The sequence below is a fragment of the Esox lucius genome, chromosome 20 (genome assembly GCF_011004845.1).
Source record: "Esox lucius isolate fEsoLuc1 chromosome 20, fEsoLuc1.pri, whole genome shotgun sequence".
Classification (NCBI taxonomy): Eukaryota; Metazoa; Chordata; class Actinopteri; order Esociformes; family Esocidae; genus Esox; species Esox lucius.
The window spans coordinates 43,965,577-43,991,984 of NC_047588.1; the positions used below are offsets into that span (position 1 = coordinate 43,965,577).

The 26,408-nt window shown below is 40.6% G+C and overlaps 1 protein-coding gene and 1 long non-coding RNA gene across 4 annotated transcripts; one reads left to right on the forward strand and one right to left on the reverse strand.

Annotated features, from left to right (window-relative positions):
- Nucleotides 1-10,179: 10,179 nt before the first annotated feature.
- Nucleotides 10,180-26,282, forward strand: nme9 (NME/NM23 family member 9). 2 transcript variants are annotated; one of them, XM_010903442.3, is made up of 17 exons: nucleotides 10,180-10,265; nucleotides 10,358-10,415; nucleotides 10,652-10,755; nucleotides 11,654-11,725; nucleotides 12,346-12,462; nucleotides 13,044-13,122; nucleotides 13,254-13,336; nucleotides 13,444-13,536; nucleotides 14,421-14,575; nucleotides 18,824-19,020; nucleotides 19,239-19,383; nucleotides 19,790-19,897; nucleotides 20,226-20,407; nucleotides 22,604-22,748; nucleotides 25,123-25,385; nucleotides 25,502-25,735; nucleotides 26,133-26,282. In XM_010903442.3, the coding sequence occupies exons 1-17, from the start codon at nucleotides 10,233-10,235 to the stop codon at nucleotides 26,204-26,206; spliced, it is 2,142 nt and encodes a 713-aa protein (XP_010901744.2). In that variant the 5' UTR covers nucleotides 10,180-10,232; the 3' UTR covers nucleotides 26,207-26,282. The 2 variants fall into 2 exon arrangements, with proteins under 2 accessions (XP_010901744.2, XP_010901745.1); XM_010903443.3 differs by lacking the exon at nucleotides 12,346-12,462.
- Nucleotides 10,259-16,296, reverse strand: LOC105029880. 2 transcript variants are annotated; one of them, XR_003777547.2, is made up of 6 exons: nucleotides 16,260-16,296; nucleotides 14,423-14,568; nucleotides 13,757-13,820; nucleotides 13,621-13,654; nucleotides 12,326-12,435; nucleotides 10,259-10,704 (listed from the first exon to the last, which is right to left on the reverse strand). It is a non-coding gene; the product is annotated as an uncharacterized LOC105029880 (long non-coding RNA). The 2 variants fall into 2 exon arrangements; XR_003777546.2 differs by having other exon boundaries at nucleotides 13,757-13,824.
- Nucleotides 26,283-26,408: the final 126 nt, after the last annotated feature.

Sequence of the window (26,408 nt, forward strand, 5' to 3'; positions counted from 1 at the left end):
GGACCTGGCTTGTAATCAGTAGTGTCGGTTGATTCAGCATAATGGGCTCATGGTTTCACAAGACTAAATATGTCAATAAGGATGGTAATCATGTCGATAGGGGAGGAACAAAACGATCAAACTACCAGATAAAAAAATATAGAACCAGGCCATAATACAGTACTAGACAAGTACTTTAATACAATTAGACATCAGTACTACTAGGAATCAAAACCACTGGGCATCAGTACTACTTGTCTAGGCTTTAATATTACTAGGCATCAGTACTACTTGTCTAGGCTTTAATATTATTGGCATCAATACTGCTTGTCTAGGCTTTAATATTAATAGGCCTCAATACTATTTGTCTTTAATATTATTGGCATCAGTACTACTTGTCTAGGCTTTAATATTACTAGGCATCAGTACTACTTGTCTAGGCTTTAATATTATTGGCATCAATACTACTTGTCTAGGCTTTAATATTAATAGGCCTCAATACTATTTGTCTTTAATATTAATAGGCATCAGTACTAATTGTCTAGGCTTTAATATTACTAGGCATCAGTACTACTTGTCCAGGCTTTAATGTTAATAGGCATCAATACTACGTGTCTAGGCTTTAATATTACTACATTGTAAAAAAATCTATTTTATTTTATGGTAATTTACTTTAATTTACTCAGAGTAGAGCCGCTGCTCCTCCATCGAGAGGGGTCAGCTGAGGTGGCTTGGGCATCTGTTTCGGATGCCTCTGGAACGCCTTCCTGGGAAGGTGTTCCGGTCCCGTCCCACCAAAGGGAGACCCCGGGGAAGACCTAGGACACGCTGGAGGGACTATGTCTCCCGGCTGGCCTGGGAACGCCTCGGTGTCCCCCCAGAAGAGCTGGAGGAAGTGTCTGGGGAGAGGGAAGTCTGGGCATCTCTGCTTAGACTGCTGCCCCCACAACCCAGCCTTGGATAAGCGGAAGAAAATGATGATGATGATGTAATTTACTTTCAATTGTACATGTAATTCTCTGTATTTCAGAATTACAGTAAAGTTCTGTTTTCAATTACACATTCAAACCTTCATTTAACGTTTGTTCTTTAAAATACCTGGAAAAGTCTGTTATCAGGAAACATAAGAATTATCTGTTTTTCCACACACTTTAATTCGCAGTTTACAAAAAAACCTGTATAAATACAGAGTATTTCTGTTTTATTATTGATATCCCAGCATGCTTTGTGGCAGTTCATTTCGTTAATGTTTATGTTTGTTGTAATTGATATGAAGGTGAAAGAGCTTCTTTTATACATTTTTTTGCAATCTTGTTCTTTATGTACAGTGTTACCCTTTGGAATGTTTTTTGGGGATTATGGTTGTGTTTGTGTGTCAACCATAGAAAAGAAGATGATTCTATTTGGTGTGATTTGCTGCTTTGTATGCAATTCTTTGGGAACACTGACTCTTACATATTTCTGCCAATGTTGTGTCTTGTAGAAGCTGGCAAGGCACAAGTCATCAAAATACAAATAGTTGATGTATAAGTGCATAAAACTTGAAGATTGCTGTCATCAATAAGCAAGTTATCGATGACAGCAACAAAAGGGAGAATTTGTGGGAGAAAATGTATTGCTGCTGTTATATTACATCAATATACTTTATTTGAAGTAAAGTAAATTTCTGTATTTCTACAGATTAATAATGTAATTTTACACTATGTAGTTTTACAGCATAAATCTGTTTTTAACAGTATTTTTCCAGCACACCAGCTGCCAGAAAATTACAGTTTCTTTACACTTTTTTTTTTTTTACAGTGTAGGCATCAATACTACTTGCTAGGCTTTAATATTATTAGACATCGGTACCACTTGCTAGGCTTTAATATTACTAGGCATCAGTACTACTGTCACAATTCACAGAGATGGAGGCAAACACAGAATCGAAGGGTTGCAGGAATGAGCTTTTAATAAAAACAGAAAAGAAAAACAAAACCAAGCACTATGCGCTACAAAAAACAACAGACTAGACACAGGACCATGGAACGCTATCATACAACACAATGACCAACCAGAAACACTGGGGCAGGAGGAACTTAAATACACAGACTAACAAGGAGAACAGAAACAGGCGGGGGCTAAACACAGGTGAAAGGAATATACTGATTAACTGAAACGAGAACAGGAAAGACCAAACAAGGACATGACATACCAAGAACACACAGAAAACACGAAGCGGAACAGTCCCTTCCGACCTGGACCAACACAACTACTTGCTTTAATATTAATAGGCATCATTTCAAAGGTCTGTAATTACCATTAAAGGCCAGCTGGATTAAATTCCAGACTGGATCAATTTAAAAAATCTGTTGGTCTGCCCGTAAGCTTAGTAAAACCTGAAGGTGCCAAGTCTCTCTGGATAACATTGGTTATACATGGCTAACATATGAAAATGTTCTACCACGAACATTAACTGGTTGCATACACTTTCACTATTAGCAGAAGCTCTCCAACAAAGCAGAATGACATCTACAGAAATGAAAGTAATGTTTAAATATACCAGGGACTAGTCTGATATAGATCAGTCATTTAAATTACATACAGTACTAAATGTTGCGAGTATAGGATGAAAGAGTCTGAACTATGACATTCTCTAGATATCTTGTGTAATATGTTGGAAATACCATTTGCCTCCCAGTCACTTTGAAAGACACATTTTCAAAGTGAAAAAAGAGAGGCTTAGACATGTTAACTCCAGTTCCCTAAGAGAAACCGCAGTCGGGCACTCTCATGCACGAGCAGTCTCCATCACCGGCACGGATTAATCAATCAATTTATTTATAAAGCCCTTTTTACATCAGCAGATGTCACAAAGTGCTTTTACAAAACACCTGGCCCTAAACCCCAAGGACCAAACAACAGTAGTGTTGAATTTCAGTGGCTATGAAAAGATCATCACCATTAGAAAACAAATAACTGACTCCTCCTTAAATAGTTATGGTCCTCAAAATCTCAGTTGTCCTAAAAATGTCCGAACCTCCCTGACCAGGTGTCAATGGGGACACTTTAATTTTTTGATGCCGTATCGCTCGACACATTTACTAAATTTGTAATGAGTTCTAAATCCACAAACTCCCAGATTTGTCATGTGTCTTTGATTATCACTCACACCAGGTTCCAGTCCGGTCATTAGTATGTGTTGAAATATTGCTCCTCTGCTCCCCTCATTTGTCGGTCATTGTTCTATGTCTTCGTTTGTTCGTGTTTCGGCGGTCGCTTTGGTTGGTACACTTTGCGGTTTAGTCAGTTTGATTAGAGTGCTCTGTGTTTTATTTACAATTAAATTACACCACATCTGCCACTGTGCTTGTGCCTGGTTCCTCCTCTCCGCCACTACACCAACCGGGACATCCTCGATTAGATCGTTGCGGATTAATTTACTTTGTCGTTTGTGAGCGAACTTGTGAAAATATCAAGGAATATATTTGTAGTCCGATAATTTATAGTACAGCTTTTGAAACTCATTGTTTGCGGAGCAAGTGGATTTATTGTTTTTTAACAGTAAATGTAATAAGACAGTGATCCGATAATCCAGGATTTTGGGGGTAAATTATTAGATCTACAATAACTATTTCTCGTGACAGGACTAAATCTAAGGTGTGATTGTGGCAATGTGTTGGACCTGAGACATGTTGGATAAAACCCATTGAGTCAATTATGGCTTCAAAGGCTTTTTAAAGAGGATCATTGGACTTTTCCATATGAATATTGAAATCGCCAAAAATTAGAATACTATCTGCCATGACTACAAGGTTAGACAAGAATTCTGGAAACTCATTGAGGAACATTGTGTATGGCCCGGGGGGCCTATAAATAGTAGCTATGTAAAACGATTTATCGGCCTGGTTAACTTTTATGAGTAAAACTTCAAAAGAATGAAACTCAGTGATATGTTTGAGAGTAAATGTATATTTGCTGTCATAAATATTAGCAACACCCCCTCCTTTTTGGGATGCACAGGGATATGATCACTAGTATAACCAGGAGGAGAGGCCTCATTTAAGGCAGTGAATTCATCAGGCGTTTAGCCATGTTTCACATAAACCAATAACATCTAGTTTATGATCAGAGATTAATTAATTTACTGCAACTGCCTTTGGAGCAAGGGATCTAACATTTAGGAGTCCCATTTTGAGATGCGAGGTGATACAGTCATTTTTATTTTTATTTGTGACCGAGGTAGAGGAAGGCTTTATCTTAATAAGGTTGCTATTGTTAGCACTACCTTGTTTAACTTTTCTCAGCCTGGAACGAGTCACAGTGGCAATAGGTAAAGCTGTACTAACTACTCTGGCTATGCTATCGACAGACTCCACTATGCCTGACTCTACTAGGCCTGACCTGCACCCTATCTCATGGTGAGGCTGTAGGAGTGAGACTACTGTCAATATGGGGGCGCTATGTCACAGGGTTGCTATGTCACGGGGGCTCTACGGCATGGGCAGTTTCTGTCACGGGTACTGTGGGTCTTGTGGGCGGGATCTATTTATATTTATGGGTCATATTAGTAATGTTACTAATACAGTATCTCACAAAAGTGAGTACACCCCTCCCATTTATGTAAATATTTGAGTATATCTTTTCATGTGACAACACTGAAGAAATGAAACTTCACTACAATGTAAAGTAGTGTGTGTACAGCTTATATAACAGTGTACATTTGCTCTCCCCTCAAAATAACTCAAAACACAGCCATTAATGTCTAAACCTCTGGCAACAAAAGTGAGTACACCCCTAAGTGAACATTTCTAAATTGGGCCCAAAGTGTCAACATTTTGTGTGGTTACCATTATTTTCCAGCACTGCCTTCACCTTCTTGGGCATGGAGTTCACCAGAGCTTCACAGGTTGCCACTGGACTCCTCTTCCTCTCCTCCATGACAACATCATGGATCTGGTGGACGTTAGAGACCTTGCGCTCAGCTGTAGCCTTCTACACCAATGAACACACCTTAACCCAAAATAAAACATTAGACACATTGAATTTGAAATCTCTTTGCAATAATTTGTTTAGTCCATTAATGTTTCATGACATTAAACACATTTTCCCTCAGGCCACAAGGCTCCTCAACCAGTAACACTGATCCATGATCATATTGACTCAACCAGTAACACTGATCCATGATCATACTGATCACACATGAACATTCCAGATGCTCTGATGTCATTAGATGGCCATTAGAATATTCCTTTGCATATAACATTCATTAGCATATTACACTCAGTTAGGTCCAGAAATATTTCGACACTGACACAATTTTCTTAATTTTGTACGCCACCACAATGGATTTGAAATAAAACAACTGAGATGAAATTGAGGTGCAGACTTTCAGCTTTAATTCAAGGGGTTGAACAGAAATATTGTATGAGAACATTAGGAACCATTTTCATATACAGTCCCCTTATTTCAGGGGCTCAAATGTTATTGGACAAATTAACACAATCGTAAATAAAATGTTAATTTTTTGATAATATTTTGCAGGCAATGACTGCTTGAAGTCTGGAACGCATGGACATCACCAAATGCTGGGTTTCCTCCTTTGTGATGCCTTGCCAGGCCTTTACTGCAGCTGTTTTTGTTTGTTCGTGGGTCTTTCTGCCTTATGTTTTGTCTTCAGCAAGTGAAATGCATGCTTGATTGGGTTGAGATCAGGAGATTGACTCGGCCATTGCAAAATATTCCACTTCGTTGCCTTGAAAAAAACTCCTGGGTTGCTTTCACAGTATGTTTTGGGTCATTGTCTATCTGTAGTGAAGCGCTGTCCAATCAACTTCACTGAATTTGGCTGAATCTGAGCAGACAATATATTCCTATACACTTCAGAATTCATCCACCTGCTTCTGTAGTCTGTCACATGATAGTCGTCTATCCTATGATAAACTACCACTGTTTCAGGCCTTTTTGTGTTGCCGAGCTCACCAGTGCGTTCTTTTTCTCTCAGAATGTACCAAACTGTTGATTTGACCACTCCTAGTGTTCCTACTATACAAGTCTGATGGATTTCTTTTGCAGCCTATGGATGTCCTGTATCACTTGCATTGAGAGCTGCTTTGACTGCATGTTGTGGATTCACAGTAACAGCTTCCAAATGCAAATGCCACACTTGGAATAAAGTCCAGAACTTTAATTGAGGAAGAAATAACAAAGGAATTGCCCACACCTGTCCATGAAGCAGCTTTTGAGTCAATTGTCCAATTACTTTTGGAAAATAGGGGGCTACATATTAAAGGGGAGGGGGGGGCTAAGTCCTGCATGTATTGGGATCCTAGCGACACCTCTTTCTTACTGCGTAGATCTCGGCTGCCAAATCACAAGAATGTAATTGTGCAGGATGTCGCTATGTTATTCGGTGTATTTGAAATATAAACATTTGAACTCGAAATATTACTTTGAATAATTACAAAATCTGTTTTGAAATTATATGGAATAATAGTGTTTAGAAACAGAACATGTATTTAGATGTTCATTTGCATCTTTGTCCAACAGAGGATGATACGTTATTTATTAGAAAAATTATGTAGTTAGGGATTATTTAAATAACTAACGCGTTACGTTTCTCATTAGTCTGACTACTGTAATGCGTTACCACCAACGCTGCTCCTTCAGTGGTTCTTAAGATTATGAGTTTATTACCAACCAATGCATGGAAATGTTATTAACAGGCTTACAATCTCTAATGGTAGACCATAGAAATAATTGGTTTGTGTTTATTAACTACAGTATGAAATGTCTCAATAAACCTACAATATTCCTTTGTTTGCTTTAAGTGTTGTGTGGGTTGATTAATAAAATCACATCCAATCTAGACCCTTACTCCAACAAATGATTGAATGAAGTAATTTAATTACAGGATTGTAATCTCTGACCGAGGAAAATTGTATATACATTTGATTTATAGTTAACTTGGTTAAGGATACATATAATTATAAATCAAATGTGACTTGATTAAGGATGCATATGCATTTATAGTTAACTTGATTAAGGATGGATTTGCATTTGATTTAAAGTTAACTTGATTTGCCCAGGCCTCACAGTGCTGCCTGCAGAGAAAATCTCAACAGAGGTCCTCTGAGATAAATGGAGGTTTTGTTCCTATAGCAACACTATGAGGGAAATAATGAGGCATGACTAAAAGCCAGACACATTATCCCTTTACATTTCACATTATCCCTTCACATTTTACATTATCCCTTCACATTTCACATTAGCCCTTCACATTAGTAATAAGCTATTAATAAAATGCAGATGAGTGTTTTTTTCCTAATCAGTTAATCAGAAGTTCTTACTCAGATCGGTATTCAAGACCAATATGGTTAACCTCTGTAGATTCAAGCAACTTTTGGTGATTGGTCCATCACTCTGACCAGTGACAGAAGAGATATGAACACACTGGCTGTGTTTATCTAGATCCTAGAACATAAGACCAGCCCCCAAGTCAACTCACATCATTCAAGAGTGATTCCAAACTCTTGGGAGACCTTGAGTTTGCCAGAGGTTCTGAAGGCAAGTATGGAAATACAGAAAACAAAGCACCAAAGGTGCTATGTTTTTCAGATACGTTTGCACATCAGCCCATTAGATAAATATCGATGCTATTTAATTTGAGAAAGTCCTGGCAAAATCAGGACTTTCTCTTTATCATTAGTTAGCTGCACATTATCACTAATTAGGCACACATTATCATTAAGTAGGAACACATTGATTATTTTTACTCAGATGAATTATAGCTATGGGTTCCCACTGGTCAAGGAATGTGCTTGCAGACCCATTAGATTGGTCTGCTTGAGGGGTGTATTATTTTAACCTACATATTCAATCAAGTTCATTGCCTTAAGCTTTGGGACCCTTGTGACAGTGGCGGAGGCACTGAATGCCAAATGACAGGCGTTGGTCTAAGCGGGAAGAGGATTTTGGATTTTGGTTTCAAACGCTCTGCATTTTCCCATATTAGACAGTAGGCTCTCTCAGATGCTCTGGGAAGTTTACCCTTGAAACAGTGTGCAGTTGTTTTATTTTAGTAAAAAGGAGTAGCAAACAAACATCTATCCAGAACACTTCCATCCGAAGGTAACACTCACAACATTGCGACACAGTTATAAAATATAGTTTATTTATAAAAGTTAATCTGTAAATGATCCGCCTACTAGAAAACTGCAGGTTTGTCAGCTATTGGACCAAACACTGAAATAATCAATCTAGGAAATATTCAATATGGATCCGTCTCACATCTCCTGTTCCCATAGATTAACAGATTCAATCACCATCAGATCAGAATAGGATGTTGACCTGCTGTGTCTTATTCCAGATCAGCACCTCTACACCACACAACACAAATAGAAATTATATAATTTAGAGAAAATAGAAATATATAATTTAGAGATATTAATGATACAACAAATCCCATAGAAACATGTCATTTATTGTTTTAATGAACCAACAAATCACTTTTGTAGGTATATTTATTTTTGTTTATCAACATTAGCACATTAATTCATCATCGATGGTTTTTAGTCCACCCCTCTGAGATAAACAGGGTTTACCTGCTGGTTCAGACAGTCCTATAGGGGAGGTGATTAGTATCAGACATGGTTCAGAGCTATACAGCAACACACAGTCTGCTTTGCATATAGATGAGACCAGAACAGGCAGCTGGAGAAGAGAGGCTACTGAGAGATCTAATTGGTCTGAAAGATAAACACTGCCAAGAGAAGAGGAGTCACGAGGAGAGGCCCCAGCTGTCTGGGTGATGACAACCAGGAGTAGGTCAGGGGTCAATCCCATCAGAGACACAGCAGACCAGGTCAAGCAGCAGGGAAATCAGCATGGTTGGAGAAGAATGACCCTGGTTGGATGCAGCCCTGGCTGTCTCACTGTCTGTCCCTGTCTCACTGTCTGTCTCACTGTCTGTCTCACTGTCTGTCTCACTGTCTGTTTCTGACTCACTGTCTGTTTTTGACTCACTGTCTGTTTCTGACTCACTGTCTTTGACTCACTGTCTGTTTCTAACTCACTGTTTGTTTCTGACTCACTGTCTGTCTCTGACTCACTGTCTTTGACTCACTGTCTGTCTCTGACTCATTGTCTTTGAGTCATTTTCTATCACTGTCTCACTGGCACTACCAGCAACTCTTTTTGGCATACATCCCCACTTTGGCCACAACCAGTGGCCAAAAATCACAAAATTAATCTTTACGCTATTATTGCAATAACAACTACAAAAGTATTACAGTAGAAAGTTTGCATGAAGCAAAACATCAAAGGATTCGAATGTAAATAAAAAATGGCAACTTGGGAAATGAGAATGTATAAAAGTTGAGATGTTAAGGCTCATTTCTCTCACAGCATCTGTTGTTGTCAGGAAAGAGACTGTAATGTTGTTCAAGCTGTGCTTCAGTGCTTCTCAAAATGAAATAACGCTCATAACTCTGACACCTCAGAAACATCTACCAGACTTGGATCAAGTCAGAAAAACATAAAGACAGGAAAAAGTATATATGTGTGTGTGTTTGTGTTTCTGAAATGTGAGAACGTGAGCTGGGGAGAATTATTCTTTAAGTATAAACAAGAGGTGGCAAAACATGGGAAACTGATCTACTGACACAAAAGTTTGATTACAGACACTGATAGATAAGCAAGGACACTGGTAGTGACATAAAGGGCTGTTTGATTACAGACACTGATAGATAAGAAAAGGTCATTGATAGTGACAGAAATACCTGTTGGATTACAGAAACTGTAATTCAAATGTCTTGTAAATTAGTCATTTTAAATTGTAATTATTGTAAAAAAAAAAATGTATTATTATGTCCATTTCAGTGTATTTTCTATAGTGCTGTGTTGCAGTTATTCTCCCCCACGTAATTAATAAAGTTCTATTCTATTCTGACGAATAGGAAAGGACATTGGTAGTGACCCAAAGCACTCTGGCGCCCCTCAGTGGTGATCAGAATGGGTGTCCATAGAAGACCATCGCTTAGCAACTACAAGCCAAACAAGCTGGTTCACTAGAGCCAGTGGAGTTTGGAATGAAACCACTCATCTTGTATGTTTTATTTTCTTGCATACATTTGGGGCTAATACTACTCTCTCAAAGGGTAATACAATTTTTCAGTGGGTAAAACCATTTTCTCAGTGGGTAAAACCGTTTTTTCAGTGGGTAATACCTTTTTCTCAGTGGGTAATACCTTTTTCTCATAGAGTAAATTGTTGACATGGCTGGAAAAAAGAAAGAAGTAAGCTTACAGGTTGGTTGAACATACATTTCATGTGGATATCCATGGTGGGGGATCATCCTGACATCAAGTAACACTGCTGTTCTCGGTTCTACTTTCTCCAGATGTCTGTCACAAACCAAGAGGCATGGGAGGAGATGCTGGCAACTAAAGGGTTAACAGGTAACATTCATGAGCTCTCTTAAAAATTATGGATTTTAGTGTTGACCATTGTTTTCATGTGGGATGTTCTCTTGTCCCTTGTTTCATGTGAGATGTTCTCTTCATCATTCACTCTGTCTGTCTGATGCAGTTCCAACAAATTACAGCAACGTGTAAATAAGAGTCAATAGTAACAGCCTTACTCTACTGAAATGGCTGTTAGTGTTGTAATATCTTGTGAATCTGGCGCCCCCCAGTGGTAGATGTGTACCAGCAGTGGTGTGGTCCATGTCGTGCCGTTGTTAGCCTCCTGAGGAAGATAAAAAATGAACTGGGAGATGACCTGTTACACTTTGCCACGGTAAACATTAGATAGACTTAAACCTAGAGAGACATGTCGGTAAACACTACCAAGACTTAAACCTAGAGAGACATTTCTGTAAACATTACCAAGACTTAAACCTAGAGAGACATTTCTGTAAACATTACCAATACTAAAACCTAGAGAGACATTTCTGTAAACACTACCAAGACTTAAACCTAGAGAGACATTTCTGTAAACACTACCAAGACTTAAGCCTAGAGAGACATTTCTGTAAACACTACCAAGACTCAAACCTAGAGAGACATTTCTGTAAACATTACCAAGACTTAAACCTAGAGAGACATTTCTGTAAACATTACCAATACTAAAACCTAGAGAGACATGTCGGTAAACACTACCAAGACTTAAACCTAGAGAGACATTTCTGTAAACATTACCAAGACTTAAACCTAGAGAGACATTTCTGTAAACATTACCAATACTAAAACCTAGAGAGACATTTCTGTAAACACTACCAAGACTTAAACCTAGAGAGACATTTCTGTAAACACTACCAAGACTTAAGCCTAGAGAGACATTTCTGTAAACACTACCAAGACTCAAACCTAGAGAGACATTTCTGCAAACACTACCAAGACTAAAACCTAGAGAGACATTTCTGTAAACACTACCAAGACTTAAACCTTGAGAGACATTTCTGTAAACATTACCAAGACTAAAGCCTAGAGAGACATTTCTGTAAACACTACCAAGACTTAAACCTAGAGAGACATTTCTGTAAACACTACCAAGACTTAAACCTAGAGAGACATTTCTGTAAACACTACCAAGACTAAAACCTAGAGAGACATTTCTGTAAACACTACAGAGACCCATACTTACACTTCTGAAAACATTATGTTAAGAAAGAGTTTTAACAATTTTTGTCTTTCAGGCTGAAGCTGACAGTATTGATGCTCTAGAAAGGTACAGAGGAAGATGTGAGCCCACATTCCTGTTCTTTGCGGTGAGATCCCTAACTCTATCCCTAACCCCTATCCCTAACCCCTATCCCTAACCCCTAACCCCTAACCCCTATATCTAACCCTAACCCCTATCCCTAACCCTAACCCCTAACCCCTATGTGTGTAATACCCTACTAATTAACTAACATGGGTGTGTGTAATACCCTACTAATTAACTAACATGGGTGTGTGTAATACCCTATTAATTAACTAACATGGGTGTATGTAATACCCTATTAATTAACTAACATGGGTGTGTGTAATACCCTATTAATTAACTAACATGGGTGTGTGTAATACCCTACTAATTAACTAACATGGGTGTATGTAATACCCTATTAATTAACTAACGTGGGTGTATGTAATACCCTATTAATTAACTAACATGGGTGTGTGTAATACCCTATTAATTAACTAACATGGGTGTGTGTAATACCCTATTAATTAACTAACATGGGTGTGTGTAATACCCTATTAATTAACTAACATGGGTGTGTGTAATACCCTATTAATTAACTAACATTAGGAACAGCTACATTCTCTAAAACAAAGTGCTGTCCATGTGAACCAGACAGTTAGAGAAACCAGCCCTGACCCCTGACCTTGTGATGTGTCTGATCAGGGAGGTGAGATGGTGTCAGTATTGAGGGGGGCCAATGCTCCTCTCCTTCAGAGGATGGTATTGGAGGAGCTGGCCAGGGAGAAGATCATCCTTGAGCAGGGAGGGGAGAGACGCGTAGTGAGTTAAGACACATAAATACGCATACATGCACAAACAAACACATACACACATACAGACACGTGCGCATATGCACATGTATCACGTTGCATTGTGTGAAACTCAAAGGTCAAGCTGCGGTGTCCACACCAGGACCCCACACTGGCAGACACATCAGGCCCTGGGTTTGAGCCTCTGTGTGAGACATCTGGCCCTGGGTTTGAGCCTCTGTGTGAGACATCTGGCCCTGGGTTTGAGCCTCTGTGTGAGACATCAGGACCAGGGTTTAAGCCTCAGTGTGAGACATCAGGCCCTGGGTTTGAGCCTCAGTGTGAGACATCAGGCCCAGGGTTTGAGCCTCTCTGTGAGACATCAGGCCCTGGGTTTGAGCCTCTGTGTGAGACATCAGGCCCTGGGTTTGAGCCTCTGTGTGAGACATCAGGCCCAGGGTTTGAGACTCTCTGTGAGACATATTTCTCGTTAAGCAAACAGTGTGACGTCCTTAACATGCAGCAATGTTCTCAAGTATTCTTATTCCTTGTGAGTTTAGTCAGTCAAGTCACCACACCCCAGGATGACTGCTGCATTTCTGTGTTTCTCAGGTAAAAGACGAAGGGTTGTTAGATGATGAAGAAGAGGAGGAAGTAATTGAGCAGGACCAAAGTGATGAAGATATCATTGGTACAGTTTTAATGTACTTTTCTTTTGCTGCCTTTGGTCAATATATTTATTCCTTCTGTTGTCACCTTTAACCTTTTCACCTATCACCTTCGACCTGTGTTTGACACCCAAGTAACGTTCTCTGCCTGCAGTTCCAGCCAATAAATCATACACGGTGGCCATCATTAAACCAGATGCTGTGGCTCATGGTAAAGTTAGTGAGATTATCATGAAGGTAACAATTCTGTTTACATGCTTTGTGATTGTTTCCATAGTCAACATAATTATCCAAAAAAGGTCCAAAGAAATCTTGAGTTTACAGCTTTTTATCCCCAACATCAGATTCAGGATGCAGGGTTTGAGATCCTAGCCCATGAGGAGCGAACACTCACCAAGTCTGAAGCACAAGATTTCTACAACCACAAAGCAGGAGAGGTCAGTTGGTTTCTACCAGAACAAAGCAGGAGAGGTCCATATATTTCTACCAGAACAAAGCGGGAGAAGTCAATAGATTCCTACCTGAACAAAGCAGGAGAAGTCAGTACATTCCTACCTGAACAAAGAAGGAGAAGTCAGTACATTCCTACCTGAACAAAGCAGGAGAAGTCAGTACATTCTTACCAGGACAAAGCAGAAGAAGTCAGTACATTCTTACCAGAACAAAGCAAGAGATATCAGTAGATTTCTACCAGAACAAAGCAGGAGAAGTCAGTACATTCCTACCTGAACAAAGAAGGAGAAGTCAGTACATTCTTACCAGGACAAAGCAGAAGAAGTCAGTACATTCTTACCAGAACAAAGCAAGAGATATCAGTAGATTTCTACCAGTGTATGGAGTATAACCAGTGTATGAAAATAACCAGTGTATGGAGTCAGTACTCCATGGCATTAAGCAAAGACATTCAGAAGTTAATGGTTTCACAGTGTATTTGTGTTTGCAGGTGTAGTTAGTATCAGGCTTGGGGTTTTAGAATACTGCAGATGTTTAATCAACATTGTTTTAATTAGTTCATATTCATAGTGTCTATTGGAAGAAACAAGGAAGGCCACTTCCTGTTTCATTCTATTTGCCACAGTTTGAATCCTAAGGTAAACAGTAAACAGTGTCTGTTGCAAAATACTTCACAACTGATAAAACAGAATCCTACCAATGAACACACCCCATTGTTCTGGGTCCTTTGACCTGTTTAATGTGAATTCACAGTTCTGTTTGTTCTGTGTCCTTAGACCTGTTTAATGTGAATTCATAGTTCTGTTTGTTCTGTGTTCTTAGACCTGTTTAATGTGAATTCATAGTTCTGTTTGTTCTGTGTTCCTAGACCTGTTTTGAGGATCTGGTCCAGTTCATGTCTAGTGGTCCCTCCCATGTCCTGGTGATCTCACAGCAGGAGGGGTCAGGCAACGTGGTACCAGCATGGAGGGAGTTCATTGGCCCAGCAGACATAGAGGAGGCCAGGAGGGAAAAACCTGAGAGGTACAGTTATAAACATACTAATAATACAGAGAGTAACACAAACCCAGCGCTGAACTATCATAATATTAAAGCTACTTATGCATTGAGTTCATCATGCAGTTACAGTTTTTTATATCAACATGCTGGTCAGTATTTATCAATATTTGTTTCATATTTATTATTTTAAACTGCTGACAGGCATCATTTCTAGAATAAGATCAGCAGGACATAAACCCGTTTATCCAGCTCCACTCCCAACTGTTTCACGTGTGAAGAGACAAATAGATCATGCTAAGCTGCATTAATGAAGAAGAAATCATATTTAGAACTGATGACGGGACGCAAGGTGCCAGAACGAATGCGGCTTGCTGATACATTTATGAATGTTATAGTAGACAAAGAATTACAGAACCAATGAGCCTCTGCTCAACAAACTGCATAATTAATTGTATGCATAGCTGCTGCAGTTCATTAATGATGTGTTTATCAGCCTCGTAGCAGTCAAGCAGAAGAAATTCACACCACGTTTGAAATGTGCCAAGACAACCAATCTAAGCAGTTATAGATGTAAGTTGTTTTTAAGTCTCAGTCACAAAGTCACAAAGACAGCACAAAGACAGCACAAAGACAGCACAAAGACAGCACTAAGACAGCACAAAGACAGCACAAAGACAGCACTAACCCCCCCACCTATGGTGATTCCAATCATCAGCTGTTCAGGTTTTCAGTGTATCAGACACGGCTAGCAGGTCAAATGTGCTCTGGCTGTTACTGACTGAATTAAAGTGCATTTTTGCTTAAAGATTGCTTCTTTACACAGAATTACTTAAAGGGGAATAACTGAAATAACAGAACAAAGGAAATATCTGACTGCTCATCAGACCTGTAGCAGTTCCGCATACAATTCATTCTCCAGATGTTGGAAAAAGAAAACCTGCGCTGAAATTTAAGGTTCTGAGTCAGTAAATAGCCCCATCGCTAGAATATAACTAAACAACACACCCAATCACTAGAATATAACTAAACAACACACCCAATCACTAGAATATAACTCAACACACCCCATCACTAGAATATAACTAAACAACACACCCCATCACTAGAATATAACTAAACACACCCCACCGCTAGAATATAACTAAACAACACACCCCATCACTAGAATATGACTAAACAACTCACCCCATCACTAGAATATAACTAAACACTCCCCACCGCTAGAATATAACTAAACAACACACCCCATCACTAGAATATGACTAAACAACTCACCCCATCACTAGAATATAACTAAACAACTCACCCCATCACTAGAATATAACTAAACACCTCACCCCATCACTAGAATATAACTAAACAACTCACAACCTTCACTAGAATATAACTAAACAACACACCCCATCACTAGAATATGACTAAACAACTCACCCCATCACTAGAATATAACTAAACACACCCCACCGCTAGAATATAACTAAACAACACACCCCATCACTAGAATATGACTAAACAACTCACCCCATCACTAGAATATAACTAAACAACTCACCCCATCACTAGAATATAACTAAACACCTCACCCCATCACTAGAATATAACTAAACAACTCACAACCTTCACTAGAATATAACTAAACAACTCACCCCATCACTAGAATATAACTAAACAACACACCCCATCACTAGAATATAACTAAACAACTCACCCCATCACTAGAATAGCATCCCTTACTTCCGGTGTCCACCACCGGGATCTGGGATTTCCGCCTCGACAGGCACCGGAGACCTTACAGCCACAGCTCCGAGCGGCTGCTTCGACAATGGCGGTGGAGAACATGGTCCACTCGGACTCAATATCTCCAGCCTCCCTCGGGATCCAGTCGAAGCTCTGCCGGAGGTGGGAGTTAAAGATCTCTCTGACAGGAGACTCGGCCAGACGTTCCCAGCAGACCCTTACAGTACGCTTGGGCCTGCCGAGTCTGTCCAGCTTCCTCCCCCGCCATGGGATCCAACTCACCACCAGGTGGTGATCAGTTGACAGCTCCGCCCCTCTCTTCACCCGAGTGTCCAAGACATACGGCCACAGGTCAGATGAAACGACAACAAAGTCGATCATCGACCTGCGGCCTAGGGTGTCCTGGTTACTCTTATGCTTGAACATGGTGTTCGTTATGGACAAACTGTGACTAGCACATAAGTCCAATGACTGAACACTGCTCGGGTTCAGATCAGGGGGGCCGTTTCTCCCAATCACGCCCCTCCAGGTGTCACTGTCGTTGCCCACGTGGGCGTTGAAGTCCCCCAGTAGAACGATAGAGTCCCCAGTCAGAGCACTTTCCAGCACCCCTCCTAGAGACTCCAAGAAGGTCGGGTACTCTGCACTGCCGTTCGGCCCGTAGGCACAAACAACAGTGAGAGACCTATCCCCGACCCATAGGCGCAGGGAAACGACCCTCTCGTTCACCGGGGTAAACTCCAACACATGGCGGCAGAGCTGGGGAGCTATAAGCAAACCCACACCAGCCCGCCGCCTCTCACCATGGGCAACTCCAGAGTGGTGAAGAGTCCATCCTCTCTCAAGGAGTGTGGTTCCAGAGCCCAAGCCGTGCGTAGAGGTGATCCCGACTACCTCTAGTCGGAACCTCTCAACCTCACACACGATCTCAGGCTCCTTCCCCGCCAGCGAGGTGACATTCCACGTCCCTAGAGCTAGTTTCCGTGTCCAGAGATCGGGTTGTCTAGGCCCCCGCCTTCGACTGCCGCCCGATCCTCTCTGCACCGGCCCCTTATGGTCCCTCCTGTGGGTGGTGAGCCCACGGGAGGGCGCCCCCATGTCGCTCGTTCGGGCTGGGCCCGGCCGGGCCCCATGGGGAAAGGCCCAGCCACCAGGCGCTCATGTACGAGCCCCAACCCCGGGCCTGGCTGCGCCATGCCGGGCGACGTCACAGGACACAAAATCTTTTTCATCATTAAGGGGAATATTTTGTTGAATATATAAAATAACATATTGCTCTCCAATGTCTCTTGTGACAAAAAACATTGGTCTGTAGTTCAGGCCAATAAAATCCAAATAAAAAATCCATCCTCCATCTCTCTCCACCCATCTCTGTCATCCATCTCTCTCCACCCATCTCTCTCCACCCATCTCTCTTCATCCATCTCTGTCATCCATCTCTCTCCATCCATCACTGTCATCCATCTCTCTCCACCCATCTCTGTCATCCATCTCTCTCCACCCATCTCTCTTCATCCATCTCTGTCATCCATCTCTCTCCATCCATCTCTCTCCATCCAACTCTGTCATCCATCTCTCTCCACCCATCTCTCTTCATCCATTTCTGTCATCCATCTCTCTCCACCCATCTCTGTCATCCATCTCTCTCCACCTATCTCTCTTCATCCATTTCTGTCATCCATCTCTCTCAATCCAACTCTGTCATCCATCTCTCTCCACCCATCTCTCTTCATCCATTTCTGTCATCCATCTCTCTCCACCCATCTCTGTCATCCATCTCTCTCCACCCATCTCTCTTCATCCATTTCTGTCATCCATCTCTCTCCATCCAACTCTGTCATCCATCTCTCTCCACCCATCTCTCTTCATCCATTTCTGTCATCCATCTCTCTCCACCCATCTCTGTCATCCATCTCTCTCCACCCATCTCTCTTCATCCATTTCTGTCATCCATCTCTCTCCACCCATCTCTCTTCATCCATTTCTGTCATCCATCTCTCTCCATCCAACTCTGGCATCCATCTCTCTCCACCCATCTCTCTTCATCCATTTCTGTCATCCATCTCTCTCCACCCATCTCTGTCATCCATCTCTCTCCACCCATCTCTCTTCATCCATTTCTGTCATCCATCTCTCTCCACCCATCTCTCTTCATCCATTTCTGTCATCCATCTCTCTCCACCCATCTCTCTTCATCCATCTCTGTCATCCATCTCTCTCCGTCCATCTTTCTCCATCCATCTCTCTCCATCCATCTCCCTCCATCCATCTCTGTACAGACACTGAATAGTGTGTAGTTTGAGCTTGTATGAACTCAGGTTGCTGCAGTAGCAGAACAAACACACCCAATATAACGTTCCTCCTTTCACTTTCCCCACCAGCAGAGTAACCATCTGTTCACGCCTCCTCCTCTACCATCTACATCTCCCCTCCTCCTCTCCACAACCTCCTCACTCCTCCTCTCCACCTCTCCCTCCCTGTCCTTTCTTCCACTCTTCCTCTCTCCTCTTCTAAATCCCCCCCTCCTTCCCCCAGCTTACGTGCCCAGTATGGAAGTGAAACTCTACTCAATGCGCTCCATGGCAGTGATGACAGCCAGCAGGCTAGCAGGGAGCTGGCCTTCTTCTTCCCCAGCTTTAGGACCTCGTCCCAGGCAGAGCTGCATGAAAAGGAAGGGCATGTGGAGAGGACACTGGCTCTTATCCGCCCTGATCTCGCCAGGGAGCAGAGAGGTTGGCGTGTGCTAAACACTGCACACAACACATTTCTTTTTATAATATCGGCATTACAGTTTCACAGGCCTGGTCTGTAAGATAATTGAAGTGAAGAATTGTTGATCATTATGTGGAACAGAAAACATGACCTCACAGCTTTAACTCAATCATCTGTCAAGTGAAAGAAATGTGTAATCCGCTTTTCTTAGCGTTTTCTAAGCATTGTTCTTTTTCAGATGAGATCCTGTGTCGTATACATGAGGCTGGCTTCACCATAGCCATGCAGAGAGAAGTGATGCTGTCAGAAGACCAGGTCAGACAGTTCTACAAACAACATGTTGATCAGGACTACTTCCCAGCTTTACTACACAGCATGACCAGGTAAACAACATGACCTTGTAAACAAGATGACCAGGTAAACAAAATGTCAAAATAAACAACATGACCTGAAAAACTAGATGACCAGGTAAACAAGATTACCAGGTAAACAAAATGTCAAAATAAACAACACAACCTGGTAAACAACATGACCAGGTAAACAAGATTACCAGGTAAACACTATGACCAGGTAAACTACATTACCAGGCAAACAATATGGCCTGTTAAACACTTTGACCAGTTAATCAATATGACCTGTTAAAAACTTTGACCTTATAAACAACATGGCCAGGTAAACACTACCATCTGATTTACAATATGAACTGGTAAATATTCTGCTCTGGTAACTACTTTTGCCAGGTAAATGATATGACCAGATGTGTGTGTGTGATTGTGTTTGCGTGTGCAGTGGCCCGGTGTTAGCGCTGGCCCTGGCCAGAACAGGAGCAGTGGACCACTGGAGGAACCTCCTGGGACCTAAAGACATCACCAGAGCCAGAGAGGAGCATCCTGACTGGTACTGTCCTCTGAATCAACATGTTTCAGCCATTAAGAGCTTGGCATTATCATCACAACATGTTTCAGCCATCAAGAGTTTGTAGTTTTCATCAGAACATGTTTCAGCCATCAAATGATTGTTATTCATCTCCATCTAATTTCCTCATAATGTTGTGATTCTGTAGTGAATCTGAGTAATAGCTAGTGTCCCCACCTGTCCAGCCAGCCCCAGGGATCACTGTGGACACGTGTCAGCTAGTATTATTATATCATTATCTCATTATTACTAAAATGTGTGATACTGTAGTGACATCTTCTAAAGTGCTTTTCCTTGTTTGTTCTGTAAGTCTGCGGGCACAGTTCACCGTGGCCAAGGAGGAGAGGGAGGAGGACGGAGAACCCTGGAGACAGATGAACCAGCTCCACGGTAGTGCCAACAGGGAGGAGGCGGAGGAGGAGATCAACTTTTTCTTCCCGAAACAGCAGACTCTGGCCATCATTAAGCCAGATGCTATGGAAGAACATAGAGGTGCTGTCACTAAAGCAGTCAATTCATCCCTCTATCTATCTAACTATCTATCCATCCATCTATCTATCATCTATCCATCTATCTATCATCTATCATCTATCATCTCTCTATCTATCATCTATCTATCATCTATCAATCATCTCTCTATCTATCATCTATCTATCATCTATCATCTATCAATCATCTCTCTATCTATCATCTATCTATCATCTATCATCTATCTATCATCTATCAATCATCTATCTATCTATCATCTATCTATCATCTATTTATCATCAATCTATAATCTATCTATCTATCCATCTATCATCTATCTATCATCTATCATCTATCTATCATCAATCTATCTATCTATATATCTATCATCTATCATCTATCTATCTATCATCTATCAATCTATCTATCTATCTATCTATCATCTATCTATCATCTATCTATCATCTATCTATCATATATCTATCTATCTATTTATCTTCTATCTATCATTTATCTATCATCTATCTATATATCTATCTATCAATCTATCATCTATCTATCATCTATTTATCATCTATCATCTATCTATCATCTATCTATCTATCATCTATCTATCATCTATTTATCATATATCTATCTATCTATTTATCTTCTATCTATCATTTATCTATCATCTATCTATATATCTATCTATCAATCTATCATCTATCTATCATCTATCTATCTATCATCCATCATCTATCAATCATCTATCTATCAATCATCCATCTCTCATCTATTTTTCATCTATCTATCATCAATCTATCTATCTATATATCTATCATCTATCATCTATCTATCTATCATCTATCAATCTATCTATCTATCTATCTATCATCTATCTATCATCTATCTATCATCTATCTATCATATATCTATCTATCTATTTATCTTCTATCTATCATTTATCTATCATCTATCTATATATCTATCTATCAATCTATCATCTATCTATCATCTATTTATCATCTATCATCTATCTATCATCTATCTATCTATCATCTATCTATCATCTATTTATCATATATCTATCTATCTATTTATCTTCTATCTATCATTTATCTATCATCTATCTATATATCTATCTATCAATCTATCATCTATCTATCATCTATCTATCTATCATCCATCATCTATCAATCATCTATCTATCAATCATCCATCTCTCATCTATTTTTCATCTATCTATCATCTATCTATCATCTATTTATCATCTATCTATCATCTATTTATCACCCATCTATCATCTATCTATCTATCATCTATCTATCTATCATCTATCTACCATCAATCATCTGTCTATCATCTATCATCTATCTATCTATCTATCATCCATCATCTATCTATCTATCTATCTATCTATCTATCTATCTATCATCTATCTATCTATCATCCATCTATCATCTATTTTTCATCTATCTATCATCTATCTATCATCCATTTATCATCTATCTATCATCTATTTATCACCCATCTATCATCTATCTATCTATCATCTATCTATCTATCATCTATCTACCATCAATCATCTATCTATCATCTATCATATATCATCTATCTATCTATCTATCATCTATCCATCATCTATCATCTATCTATCATCTATCTATCTATCTATCTATCTATCTATCTATCATCTATCTATCATCTATCTATCTATCATCTATCTATCTATCTATCTATCTATCTATCTATCTATCTATCTATCATCTATCTATCATCTATCATCTATCTATCATCTATCTATCATCTATCTATCATCTATCTATCATCTATCATCAATTTATCATCTATCTATCATCTATCTATCATCTATCTATCTATCATCTATCAATCTATCTATCATATATCTATCTATCTATTTATCTTCTATCTATCATTTATCTATCATCTATCTCTATATCTATCTATCAATCTATCATCTATCTATCATCTATCTATCATCTTTCTATCATCTATCTATCATCTATCTATCATCAATCATCTATCTATCTATCATCTATCCCTCCATCCCTCTAAACCTTCATCATCTAACTAACAGAACACTAATAGTTTACTGTTGCTTCATTGTCAAACATTTAAGCCAGTCCATAGTCAGCTGTACCACAGGGCATAACATGACCATATGTTCTCCTCCAATCCTCCCCTCCTTTCTTCTCCACCTCCTCCTTCATCTCTTAGAGGAGATCCTGGGTGAAATCCGTGCCGGGGGTTTCTCCATCACTCAGCTGAAGGAGATGGTGTTGTCTAGAGACCTGGCTGAGGAGTTCTACAGCCAACACAGAGACAAGCCGTTCTACAGCCAGCTGGTGGACTTCATGTGCCGGTTTGTGTAGAACTGCGGCAGCCCTTCACAGGGCTTGGTTCCATGCAGCTAGACTCAGTGTTGAATGTCAGCTTTGGTTAGTCCCCACAGTCAGCACCTGGTTTATAGAGATTATATTTAATAATGAATCTTCACGCTTGTCTATGAAGTCCCAGGGGACAAATGGGTCTCTGTTCCTCCCTGCAGTAGATACCACTTTCCTCACAAAATGCTGTCATTATTACTATCGTAAAGTATCTTCTCAGAATACTGATGCAATGGTTAATGTTGCATCCTCAAGAGGACATAACATGGATAACAATGCCGTCATGGTATCATGCTAACGGTTATAACATTTATAACAATGCTGTTCCTGGTATTGTGCTAACGGTTATAACATGTATAACAATACTGTCATGGTATCATGTTAATGGTTATAACATTTATAACAATGTTGTTCCTGCTATTGCGCTAACAATTATAACATGGATAACAATGCTGTCATAGTATCACGCTAACAGTTATAACATGGATAACAATGCTGTTCCTGGTATTGTGCTAACGGTTATAACATGTATAACAATACCGTCATGGTATCATGTTAATGGTTATAACATTTATAAAAATTTTGTTCCTGCTATTGCACTAACAATTATAACATGGATAACAATGCTGTCATGGTATCACGCTAACAGTTATAACATGGATAACAATGCTGTCATGGTATCACGCTAACGGTTATAACATTTATTACAATGCTGTTCCTGGTATCACGCAAACGGTTATAACATGGATAACAATGCTGTCATGGTATCATGCTAATGGTTATAACAATGCCGTCATTGTTTCACGCTAATGATTATAACATTTATAAAAAGGCTGCTCCTGGTATTGCGCTAACGGTTATTACATGGATAACAATGCTGTCATGGTATCATGCTAACGTTTATAACATTTATAACAATGCTGTTTCTGGTATCGCACTTATGGTTATAACATGGATAACAATGCTGTCATAGTATCACGCAAACGGTTATTACATTCATAACAATGCTGTTCCTGGTATCACGCTAACAGTTATAACATGGATAACAATGCCATCATGGTATCACGGTATAGAAGTAGTGTAAAGGGAGTAAGGTACTATTAAGCATGTGTTCACGAAGCTGGATGTAGGCTGACAGAATGTAGGCTGACAGGGTATAGGTTGACAGGGTGTAGGCTGACAGGATATAGGTTGACAGGATGTAGTTTGACAGGATGTAGGTTGACTGGATGTAGGTTGACAGGGTGTAGGCTGACAGGATTATAGGTTGACAGGATGTAGGTTGACAGGGTGTAGGTTGACAGGATATAGGCTGACAGGATGTAGGTTGACATGGTGTAGGTTGTTAGGATGTAGGCTGACATGATGTAGGCTGACATGATGTAGGTTGACAGGATGTAGGCTGACAGGATGTAGGTTGACAGGGTGTAGGCTGATAGGATGTAGGTTGACAGGGTATAGGTTGACAGGGTGTAGGCTGACAGGATATAGGTTGACAGGATGTAGGTTGACAGGGTATAGGTTGACAGGGTGTAGGCTGACAGGATATAGGTTGACAGGATGTAGGTTGACAGGGTGTAGGCTGACAGGATGTAGGTTGACAGGGTATAGGTTGACAGGGTATAGGTTGACAGGGTGTAGGCTGACAGGATATAGGTTGACAGGATGTAGGTTGACAGGATGTAGGTTGACTGGAAGTAGGTTGACAGGGTATAGGTTGACAGGGTGTAGGCTGACAGGATATAGGTTGACAGGATGTAGGTTGACAGGGTGTAGGTTGACAGGATATAGGCTGACAGGATGTAGGTTGACATGGTGTAGGCTGTTAGGATGTAGGCTGACATGATGTAGGCTGACAGGATGTAGGTTGACAGGATGTAGGCTGACAGGATGTAGGTTGACAGGGTGTAGGCTGATAGGATGTAGGCTGACATGATGTAGGCTGACATGATGTAGGCTGACAGGATGTAGGTTGACAGGGTGTAAGCTGACAGGGTTTAGGCTGACAGGGTGTAGGTTGACATGGAGTAGGCTGATAGGATGTATGCTGACATGATGTAGTCTGACATGATGTAGGCTGACAGGGTGTAGGTTGACAGGGTGTAGGCTGATAGGTTGTAGGCTGACATGATGTAGGTTGACATGATGTAGGCTGACAGGATGTAGGTTGACAGGGTGTAGGCTGACAGGGTGTAGGCTGACAGGGTCTAATATGCAGCATTCATGCAGCAGATGCATCTAAGTACAGGAATCCTCCCTGAGAGGGAAATTCACACAGAGCAGTCGGCACCTTTATGTCGGATGAGTATGTGAAACAGATTCACTGTTATTCTCTGCCTGGTTCTGTAGAGGTCCTTGTATGATGCTGGTGCTGACTAAGGAGAATGCTGTAGAGGAGTGGAGGTCCATGATGGGTCCCACCGACCCAAAACTGGCCCAGAAGACAGCCCCAGGGTCTCTGAGGGCCCGCTTTGCCTCGGACATCCTCCACAGCGCCCTCCATGGCTCCTCCAGTCAGCAGCACGCCCAGGAGAACATACGGTTCCTGTTTGGTGACATCACATCAGAAGGAGACCTGACCAGTGACGGGGCACATGACCCCCCAGCGTCAGGTAATCAATCACACCTCACCAACTCATGTGCCACTAAAAGGACCAAGTAAAGGAGCCCTAGCTAATAGCTTAGTATCATGGAGTTTATTGTTTAATCAAGCTTAACTTTTTTTTAGGAAAACAGCAAAACAGTTTTGAAGATCTGAAGGTTACTGAGATGACAGACAACAGTGATGAAAGAAATCCAGAAGATTCCGAAATAAATCTACAAGATTCCAAAATAAATCTAGAAGATTCCGTAAGAACTCCAGATGATTCCAAGAGCCCAGGAGTTGTTGAGCAGGCCACACCCACTTCAGAGAAGGGGGCCATGGCAGACACACCTAGTGTCACAAGCACACCAGGGGAAGGTATGCTAAATACACTGCAATACGTACTTAATAAATGAGCTTCACTGTCAGCTCCTGGCTATCTCTACACTGGGCTGGGGCCCATAGTCGGGACCTGGCAGGGAATAGATGCCTCTAGGCATCTCTGTGTTTCGTGTCATGTGTGGCAGCTGGTCTGCATTGCCTCTGATTGGGGACCCTATTTATGTTGTCCTGGTTTGCAATGTGTTGTTGGTTATTGTTTGTCCACAGGACACTGTTAGTTTGTGGGCTGGTCCTTTTTGTTTTGTTGGTGCACGAAATCTGCCTTTTGGTCTTTTGACACATGACCCTGCCTGCGTTTACTTCCTGCAACCCACCAAACCGTGACAGTAACCACTGCATTCTGATGAGTTGATTCTTCTTCTTTGTACTACAGGAGATCTGACACCAGTTTCCAACCTTGTTATTCCCCAGACAACAGAAACTATAGACCTTCAACATCAAAGTTAATGAACTGACCTTTTGCTTGCAACACTGACACTTGACAAGAGCTGCAGTATGTTGTTACTGCATTTGAATGCCTTTTAAAAAATAAAATATACTATATCTGCTGAAGTGTTTTCTTTTCCTTCATCATTGGTTCTTCTTACTAGTAGCTCTGAATCATTAACAGGTCCTATCTTGGTTATAACTGGAGGTTTTGGGCTGCCAG